At 49.6% G+C, this 10,480-nt stretch overlaps 1 protein-coding gene across 1 annotated transcript; it reads left to right on the top strand.

The window, feature by feature from the left end:
- Nucleotides 1-775: 775 nt before the first annotated feature.
- On the top strand, nucleotides 776-10,480 carry LOC308192787 (uncharacterized protein; the record flags this gene model as incomplete). The annotated part of the gene is made up of 5 exons (XM_080586699.1): nucleotides 776-803; nucleotides 2,933-3,117; nucleotides 3,708-3,858; nucleotides 6,276-6,373; nucleotides 6,476-10,480. 5 exons carry the CDS (start codon nucleotides 776-778, stop codon nucleotides 6,674-6,676), a joined length of 663 nt encoding a protein of 220 aa, XP_080442825.1. The 3' UTR covers nucleotides 6,677-10,480.

Below are 10,480 nucleotides of genomic sequence, written 5' to 3'. Positions count from 1 at the left end.
CCGGGGCGGGCGGCCCGGGGCCCCGGCCAATGAGGCGGCGGGCGGCGGCGCGGCTCCGGGGAGAGGGGCGGGGCATGCAAATCACGCCGGAGGGGAGGGGAGGGGGGCGGGCGAAGGGGCGGGGCGAACGCCCAGAGGAGGCCGAGCTGCGCCAATCAGCGCGGAGCGGAGGTCGGGCGCAGGGGCTCGGTGGGCGGGGCACGCGGGCGGCGAGCCGCGGGGAGGGAGAGGCGGTGCCGGGGGCGGGGCATGCAAATTCGGCGCGGGGCCGAGCGAATCGGGCGCGCGGGGGCCCGAAGGGGCCGCTGGGAGGCCCCGGCGACGCGGCGGCGGGGCGCTCGGGGGTCGCGGCTGCGAGCGGAGCGCCCGAGAGTGGGCCAGAGCGGCGGGTTGAGCCCCGGGAGGGCGGGGGCGGGCGGTGGAGCAGCGGCCGTGAGGTGGGGGTGGTGGGCGCGGGAGGGGGTGCGTGTGTGCGAGGTTGAGTGAGCGCCGCTGCGCTCCAATGGCCGGCAGTAGTGGCGCGGAGGGTGGCGCAGTAAGCGGGGCGTTGAAGGGGGTTCCGGCGCCTGCCAGTGAATTGGCAGAGTAATTAGGAACCGGCCGTTCCGTCACGGGATGTTCGCAGTTTCGGTTGGCTAGATGGAAAGGGACCGTAGCGTCCGTATCTGTATCCTTGATCGTAGTAGCAGGAGTTTTGACGGCCCTTGGTTGTTGCATTATCCCCTGTGTAAAAGGACTGGTACAGCGGCTCACTGAAACTGCGCTGTTGAAACAAATGACCGTGGAGCCACCACCTTACTCACGTAAGGCGATGATATTAGAGGGGATGGAAAGCAAAGAAGGTGAAGAAGAGGAAGAGATCTACCAAATTACACCGCAGAGAAAAGTTTTGCAAAAATCAACAATTTATAAAGAAGAAAAGGGGGGAATTGTGGGAATAAAAATGTTGTTTTTGCAGAGTTACGTTGTTTAGAGGGAAGGAATGCGGTGTTGAGATAGGCTCGCAGTGATAAGAAAGCTTAACGGACAACCTTGTAAAATGCAGACAACCGGACTCCTCAGAGCAGCTAGGTGAAAATCACGGTGTCAAGTCAGATCAGTGAAGAAACATTACCGCTTCAAACAGTAAAAAAGTCAAAAGAAATTTGAAATTGAACAGGCCGGCAACTGAAGGCCACGTAGTGTCTGTGAAGCGTCGGATAGGTTGTGAACCCGGAATACCCAGTCAGTGGGGAAACACGGGAGGGTCCCGGTCGTCGAGAAAGAAAGTACATAAACTGTACTGTGTGACTAGTAGGCGCGCTCCTGCTTGTGGGACGCGTGCCATTGCGATCGCGAATAAATTACTACTTCACTGAGATCCTCGCCTGAGCCTAAGCTACTGGCTACGGAGTGTTTCTCACGCTCCCTGCGCGTAATCCTGGCTACAATATACCGTGTTATCGAAGGTGCCTTTTAAACAACATTGATAGAAACTCAGGGGGCGATAGTACTGACCCTGGGTGTGGAATTATCCACGCAGGGAATAATCCACGCTGCACCAAATATGGTAGCCACAGGAGCGCTAATATACATAGCGCGTGCCAGATGCGACGTGAGAATCCTGCACCTGGATGGCCTGTCCCAAATGGCGAGAGGTGGTACTGGCTACGTGGCAATAAAGCCAGGAAGGTGTTGCCCCTGGGATGGAAGGGAGCTTGCACCCTGGAGGCAGTAATTCCAAACGTGACTATTATTGAAGACCCACAAAGCCAAAGCCCCCTTGAGACCACACGCAGGATTAAGCGGACTCCAGACAATTCTCTAGTAAAATTCTCTAGTATTTCACAGCTTTGCAAGGTGGTTTTTACCTCGGTGAGGGGTGGGTGAATTAGAAAAAGCTATTGCAAATATCTCCGCTATAACTGAAGAACTAGAAAATAAGTTTGATAAGTTTGCAAAAATAGCACCGTAGAATCGAATAGTATTAGATTCATTAATAACCTCATAAGGAGGAGCGTGCACTGTAATTAATGCTAGTTGCTGTATAGATGTAGATCAAACGGGACGGATTTGACTGATATTTGGGGGGAAAAAAAGGTATACTGGGGGGCGTGGGGGGGGAAAGATCCTACATAGAGTAGCTCAAGATGACAGTTCCTGGGCATTTAGAAACATGTGGGAGAAACTAACTTCGTGGTTACCTGAACAGAATTGGCTCAAACAACTATTTGTTGGTATTGTAAAAATAATGGCGTTGTACGCCTCCCATCCCCCGTGACATCCGAAGAAGACTATTGCGCCTTAACGTTGGAGAAACTCAAGAGCGCGGTACGTGAAGAGGTGCAAAAACAACAGTAGGAGTAAGGAAAGGAGAGGAGGGAGCTGTGAGAAACTAAGTTGTGTTTTTGCAGTAGAGAACTAATTTTCTGTATTCCGAGGTAGTTGTGCAGTCATAATGAGGAGAAACGCCACGTGGGTAAGCGGACAGTAGGCGGCCTCACTGTTCCGAAATAAGGCAGAAGCTTGAGGAAAAACAGGTTGAGCAGCGTGGGCACGGTAAAACAAAGATCACAGGTTCCTGAAACATAAGAAAGGGGAAAAAAAAAAAAAAAAGGAAATACGAAGGGAGAAATTAAAGGGTTGAAAAAGAAGTAAAATTGTACATACATGGTACATACAGGGGAGGGGATCAGGCGTCGGGGAACAGGGAATAAAAGTTGATGCTGTGCTTACTGCAATGCGCTCCTGATCGGCAGGACGCCCGCCACTGCAACCGCGAATAAAATAGCCTCACAGAAGATCGCGTGTCAAGAAAATTATTTGAGATGTTTCTCGCAGACAGACTTGACGAGAGAGGACCAAGAACACCCGCGCCTTCTTTAAAAATAAATAAATAAATAAATAGATAAAAAGGCAGCACGGGGGCAGCCTCAGGGTCGCCTTCCCACAGGGAAGCGGCGCCGTGATTGGCTGGACAGTGAGGGCGGAAGTGGCGTCACGGCTAGCCTTAACTCAGGGCGGAAACGCTCCGTGATCGGCTCGGAGGAACGCAGGGCGGAGGTGCCGTGCAGGGCTTGCCGGCACTATGGGCGGAAGCTGTCGGGCCGGGCCGCCGCGGCGCGGTGCCGCAACGAGGTTGGTGGTCGGCGCCGCCCCGGGCCGGGCCGGGCCGGGCCGGGCCGGGAGGGGGCGAGGCGGCGGGCGGTTGGGGCGCCACGCGGTCGGCGGCTTCTGCGGAAACGGCCCTTGTGCGGGGCGGGGGCGGCGCCGGAGCGGAGCGGAGCGGACCGGGCGTGCGGCGGGGTCCGCACTGCGCGGGGCTTCGGAGGGCTGGGGGAGAGGGGGGCGAAGCGGCGCGGGGGGGGGCGGTTGCGTGCGCTTGGCCGACTCCCCTCTGGGGCGGATGGACTGCTCCGTCCCGCGGCATGCTGGGAGCTGTAGTTCTGTGGCGCGCGGCCGGTCTTTCCCCGAGCCGGGGCCGCGGCCGGGGCCGGGCCGTGCGCGCCGGGAGGCGCAGGTTGCCGCTGGCTGCGAGCGCGGCTGCCGGCGGTGAGGCGAGCGAGAGCCTTCGGGGGCGCTTCCCCGGAGCGTCGGGCCGGGAGGGGTGGGGGCTGCGGCGGCCGGGCGCGGGTCCTCGCTGCGCTCGATCGTCGGGCTGCGCCTCGGAGGTTTTCCTCCCCCCGCGCGCTGACGGCCGGCTCTCTCCTTTCCCTGCGGCTCACCAGGGCAGAAGCAGCTCCCCGCCGCTGGGACCCCCGCGGGGTTTGTCGCCGAGCGAAGGTGGCGCGGCAGCTGAAGGGAGGAAAGCTGCAGCTGGCGTGCTGCAGTCGCAGGTTTCCCAGGAGAAAGAGCAGCCCGTCTGTCCCAGCTGTCCGGGTAAGTCGCAGCGACCTCCGGGTGAAATCCGGGCGTGAAGGGGATTTTGGTGGCTCTCTTAGACGGCTAGCCCTACCAAAGGTCGCATCGGTTACAAAAGGTAGTAGTAACCTTGCAGTTTGTGTGTTCTGTAGCGTCTGTAGCACAATAAACTGGCAGGTGAAGGAATGAGCGGGTACAAATACACGTGACTCTACAGCTGAGATTAAATAACGTGCAGGTTCTTCTGTGTTTTGTCTTTCAAAGCGCGTTGTTTGACTCGGTGGTCCTTAACGATGATCCTCGGTGGTCCCTTCCAACTCAGGATATTCTACGATTCTGTTGTTGCCGAGCGCCTGAGCTTTTTGCTCACATTACTGAAGAAAGGAATGGCTGTGCTTCTTCCCCACCCCCCCCTCTTTTTCTTTTTTTTTCCTCCCGCTTCAGCTTTAAGAATTATCCTAGAAACAATGAACAAGTGCTTGCAGGGCTTTATGGAACGCTAGTTGTGGTCAGTCAAGAACGACTTGGGAGGCAATTCCTTTCGTGGAATTGTAGAGTGATCGAGAGATCAAGGCCAGCGTTGTGAAGAAATAGTGCCAGGTTATAGTCACAGGTGACTGCCTTCTGAAGGGAACAGAGGCTCCCATCTGCAGACCAGACCATCTTTACCGAGAGCTTTTCTACCTGCCTGGGGCTTGGATCAGGGACATTGCTAGCGAGCTTACGAGCTTAGTTCAAACTTCAGATTATTCCCTACTCCTGCTCTTTCACGTGGGTACCAACAAGTTTGCAGCAAGAAGTCTGTGTTCAATCAAAATAAATTTCAGGGCCCTGGGAAGATAGCTAGAGGATTCAGAAGCACGGGTTATCGTCTAGTATTTTGGGATATATTAAACACAGTGTAGCCAGCTGGTCAAAAGAGGTGATTCTCCCACTGTATTTAGCGTTGGCGAAGCCTCTCCTTCAATATTGTGTGCGATTCTGGGCTCTACAATATAAAAAGAACGTTAAGATCCCTGAAAGCGTACAGAGGAGGGCAACAAAGCCGGTAAAAGGATTGGAAGGCACGCCCTGTGTGAACGCTACGGTACTTCGGCTAGCTCCTCGGAATTGTATATAGTCATGAGTAACGCTCCTGATTCTAAATACATAGTCTTTCCCTGCATATAAGCCGAACGCTATTCTACAATCGTTTGCTTCTTCCGGCAGTGGATCCTGTCTTTCAGTGATTTATGGGTACTTTACATGTCCTGGATATTGCTTTCCAGATACCTGGAGCTTGCTAGCTTTTCTGTCTCCCAGACGTGTGGCTGATAGTGGTCTAGTCTTGTGAGCTGTGCTGCCGTGAAGTCTGTCACCTGTTGATGTTGAAGGTACTTTTCTGGAAAGAGGAAGGTGGTTGGTACAGTTTCACACCAGGCCATCAACAAAATCACATACTCTTTTTATCATCTCCAGACGTGTTTCCTTCGGTGGCTTCTGGACTTTGGTCCATATTGTAGGCCCCGAGAAGGAAGGAGGTTGGCTTTTCATAACCACAATTTCTTCCAGCTGTTTCAGATGGATTTCATGGTTGATTCTAGTTGAAATGACTGCCTCAGGAAAAAAAAATAACAAAAATGGTAGTCCAAACAACTTATAAAAAAATAAAAATAAAAAACAAACGAAAACACCGCTCCCATTTCCTCACAGCTTATTCATTTGCTGTGGTATCTTCTTTATGGAAAGAAGTGTCCTTTCCTTCCCAAGCTGTAAAGGAAGAGTTCAGGTACTCTTCACTTGTGCGCTTTAATCTGTGACGTGTTTGTTCGCATAGAACTTCTGGGAAGTTTGGCGGTAGAGTTTAGGGTTTACATGTTAGGTAAACAGAAGTATCGCTCAACTCAGAACATAGTTAAATAAAAGTACAATATTTATTTAAAATGAATAAGTGTGTGTCTATAGTCTTGTGTCCTTTCTTTGCAGAACTCAATAGTTAGCCTTTATACATATTTCTAAGTTGCCCGGTTTATCAGTGTACAACACAGCATTCGGGAATATCATCTGAGATTTTAGGTGAAGAGGACTGTCCTTTGTTCAGTTGTGCACTCTTGTGTGTCAGCCCTGATTCTGAACCGTATAAAAGCTGGAAACTTCTTTCCGGTTTTCTCTCTAACCTCACTGAAGTGTGGGTACTTCCCAGCGTACGTGATGCTATTCAGCATGTGGATATTCTGTTTCCTCACACTAGCTACAATTCCGGTGAAGTTACGCATCTTGAGCCTGCATGTTAGTGTTTCATCCTTTCAGTTCCACAAAAGGAGGGTTCAGTGGAAGTTTTGAATCCTGTAGAGTGGAATACAGGTTTTTAGCCTCAAAGGCTTTAGTTATTTTTCCCTGGTGAGCTTTGGAACAGAAGATATGTAACATTAACAATTTTTTATTATTCATTTCAGGACTCTTTGACAGCCCTCCTGGATCCGATGATGCAAAGCTCACTGACATATCCTACCCAGGAGACCAACAATCGGTGACGTTTGGAACCAAATCCCAGGTGGGAAACATAAGTGATCAAAGTGGAGCAAGAATTCGTGTTGAGCATGGGGATTCAAATAACAAGTGCATTTTCGGGAACTGGCTCTATCCTTCATCGCAGGTGAAAGCAGCTCTGTGGGCCCTCCAAGGAGGCACCTCTGCAGTGATTGCAAGTGGAACCCACCCAAAGATCTCGGGTCATGTCATCACAGGTGTTGTGGAAGGGAAGAAAGTTGGAACTTTTTTTTCAGAGGTAAAACCTGCAGGTGAGTACGGAAGTAACATGTACATTGGGAGCTGTAGAGATTTCCTGGAAGTTTAGGGTCAAAATTTGGCTAGGCCTGCCTGTTCAACAAATGGGAAACTACGCTCTGCTTGACAAACGGCTTTTGAAAGGTAACTTTTAATGTTGGAATAGAACATCTTGAATCCTCTGCTCGGGTTCCTTCCAGCTGATGACTTGCTGCATCAGACTTGCATTCAAAGAACTGGGTAGAATTTGTATTGCTTTTAGTCTTAGAGGTTATCATCTATTATTGAAGATTCCAGGGTGAAAGCGTGCATATAGAATGTACGGCTGAACTAAGATAGTGTGTAGTTTGGGTTTTTGTCGTAAGTTCTTTTAATGACTCGGTCTTTTGTTACCGTATGCAGGAATGTTTTCCTGCCTCTGTGTTGCTGTGACAATGTAACAAGGGCCGCAGAAAGTCAGACCAAAGATCGGTGGTCTTAGCAGAATGGAACGAGTATAGAGCGATACTTGTGACTTGCACTTTAAGACAAGCCAATGCCTTTGAGTATAAAAACGCTTAATGTGTTTCTTGTAAAAATCGGCCATATCCTTTGAACCCATGTAAACACTTAGCATCCGTGGGTCACAGCAGTCACGAGCCTTAACTAGGTATTGTGCGTAAACTCTGGAGCTAGCACTATGTGGAGAACTGCTTCCTTTATTTTGTGTGTGTTTGTGGGCAGGAGGAGCGTTGAAGTTTGCTTCCTGCTAGCTTTTGATGCCCCCGCCTTCTGTATGGAAAGAGAACACGGGTGATCGATCTCTGTTCAACTTCTATGATATGAGACATCGTCTTTTCCCTCATCGTCTCTTTGTCACATGAAAAAGGTTTTTTCTTAGTCCTTTTCTACAGAAACTGTTCCAAAAGTTTGGCGATCCCTGTTTCTCTTGGCTGAAACTGTTTTTATTCTACTGTGACCTTTTTAAGATAGGCAAAAATAAAATTCTGTGTAGCATCCAAGATGCAAATGAACCTTCAGTTTATGAGATAGCAAGGCTAACTTTGAGTTTTGATCAGACTGGTGATGTTTCTTGTTGCCTTTCCTAGGCCTTTTCCAAAAGCTTAAACGTGTAAGTTGCTCTTCGACGCTGATGAGCATTGGGGTGATGTTTTCATAGGATTATGTGCAGTACCGAGGCCTGATTTCCCCTTTTGCCTCTGCATTTCTTCACGTTTATCTGCTTTGAATTGTGCTTGCTATTTGGTTGCATAGCGGCTGCAAAGGAATCACAGGCTGGTTGAGGTCGGAAGGACCTCCAGAGGTCACCCGGTCCAACACCCCTGCTCAAGCAGAGCCACCCAGATCTGGTTTTCCAGGACCACGTCCAGACAGGTTTTGAAACCTCACAAAGACCGTGACTCCACGACCTCCCTGGGCAGCCTACGCTAGTGCTCAGTCACCCTCACAGCGAAAAAGTATTTACTGATGTTCAGGAAACCACAGGAGGGGAACATCCTATGTTTCGGCCTGTGTCTGTTGCCTCCTTTTTTGTTCCTTGGGTACCAGTTAGAAAAGTCTGGCTTTGTCTTCCTTCCACCCTCCCTTCGTGTATTTACAGACATCGATGAGATCCCCTCCAAGCCTCCTCTTCTCCAGGCCGAACGGTCCCAGCTCTCCCAGCCTGTCCTCATAGGAAAGGTGCTTCAGTCCCTTACCGTCCTCGTGGCCCTCCGTTGGACTCTTCGCAGTGTGTCCAGGTCTCTCCTGTACTGGGAGGCCCAGGCCCAGCACTCCAGGTGCGGCCTCACCGTTCCTGAGCAGAGGCGGAGGATCGCCTTTCTTGACCTGCTGGCAATACTTTGCCTAATGCCACCCAGGATACCCTCAGCTGCTTTTGCAGCAAAGGCACATTGCTGTTTCGTGTTCAAGTTGGCGTCCACCAGGAAACTTAGCTCCTTTTCCGAGAAGTTCCTTTCTGGGAAAAAGTGCGATATCAGCGCTTTTCACTTTGTCCTACTGCAATAAATTTGTATCAGCTATAAAGCTTTTCATCTTGTAACCCCACGTCTCAGACGATTACAAATATGGTGAACAGCAAAAGTAAAGGTGAAATCTTACTGCGACCCTTCCTCTACCATGGAACGTGGTTACTCCCATTCTTTCTTTTGTCTTCTGTCTTCCAAAACACACTTGAAATACTCAGGTACCTTTTTAAAATGAACTCTTATCTCCTCGCGTGTGTCACTTTTTTTCAAAGAACACGAAAATACGCTCTACTTTATAAAGTATGACCTCGCTTTAAAAAGCTGTTTTAACGCTCCTTAATTAAGTCTTCTTAATCAAGTGTCCGCTAGTTCTTTTCTTACCTCCTGTTATTTTCCTTAATGTGGGAATTCCTGCTCTGGCAATTTCTGTAGGACGCTTCTGAAATAGAAGTCCGGGCCTATTAGTCACATTTCAAGTCATCTGTCCTACAGACAATTTCAAGAGAGTTAAAAATGAAAACGTAGCCTATCCGTGAGCTACTTGAGAACTCCTTAGTGAAATGCTGCGTGAGCCTTTTGACTTGTTACTTCTGCTTCTGTTTCAAAACTTGTTCTGTATCGTTTCAGTTTGAGACAGGTTCTTTGATATCCACGCCAAGAAGAAAACCTTTCTTCCGTAGGAACCCTTCAGTGTGCACAGGGAGAGGCGTGGAGAGAGCAGCTATTCTGCAAGCTGTTACTCAGGCCGCTTTTGGCTTCCAGCGCTGTTTGTACATTCCCGTGTTGTTTTGCAATCTTTTCTCTTTTCGTTAGTTGTCTAATTAAACTTTTTCAAAGGATGCCTCCCTGTTTTCAGTTTTCTCCTAAATCTCTCCTGAGATTTAGCCGTCCTTGTATTCTTTTGCTCTTTGTCAAGTCTCTTTGATACAAGCTGTGTGCAGCTTTGATACGAGCTTGTTTGTCCCCTATGACCTGGATGATCTTGCTGAATCTCCGTGATGCCTTGAAAAGGGCTGTGCTCGGGGACCGTGGCAGCATTTTGGTATCTGATACAGATTTTCCTGTTCTGGCATACAGTGAATTTCTTTGATATGTCTATTAGGACCGTACCTGTTTTCCTGCTTTGAGTAAAGAGTTGGAAGATGAAAGGTTAGCGTTCGTTTCCTCCCACATGGGCTGTAACCTTTGTCTGCGTGTCTTGTGGTTGTGTTTTGTTTGTTTGTTTGTTTTGGCAGGCCCTCCAGCAGAGCAGCAGGGTGAAAGGGCTCGAGCTGGTGGCAGGACCCTGGCAGCTCTGCAGCCTGAGCAGGTGAGAGAACAGTATGTGCTCACTCTTTAAGGTTGGGAACACGTGGCAAGCCTTAAAATACAGGTTTATAACACAAATGGGTCCTGGAAAAAATCAGCTGGCTCCAAGCATCCAGGGAGTCAAGACGGCGAGAAGATGTGTCAGTAGAAATGAGCTGAAGTGAGCCAGATGTCAAACACCACGGACTTCATATAAGGATGCAGTTCAGAAACTTTTCTCTTTCAGAGAGCGGAGATTGATTATCGTCTTGCTGACTTGTTACCTGATCAGAGAGAAGAAATTCTCTTGGCAAACGAGAAGGACTTAGAAGAAGCTGAAAATAAAGGTAATATTATGGGTCCTTTCATGGTACTCCTGTTGTCATGAGCTTTTCTGGGCCTCAAAGGAAATGAGCAGAACTAGAATATTCCGTCACCTGCAATTGGATATTACGGCTGTCACAGGTTAGTGAGCCCAGGACTTTGAGAGCTTGTCAGTGGAAACAGCTGCAGCTTCCATAATTACATGAGAGATGTCTTCATCAGAGAAGACAGAGAGGCCTTTGAAAGCAGCAACCCACGGCATTGTTTAAAAAAAAAAAAAAATCTAAATAAATAAA

The sequence above is a fragment of the Anser brachyrhynchus genome (genome assembly GCF_964034855.1).
Source record: "Anser brachyrhynchus genome assembly, chromosome: 3".
Lineage (NCBI taxonomy): Eukaryota > Metazoa > Chordata > Aves > Anseriformes > Anatidae > Anser > Anser brachyrhynchus.
The sequence above is the reverse complement of the archived record's forward strand: the minus strand, read 5'-3'. Positions and strand labels throughout refer to the sequence as shown.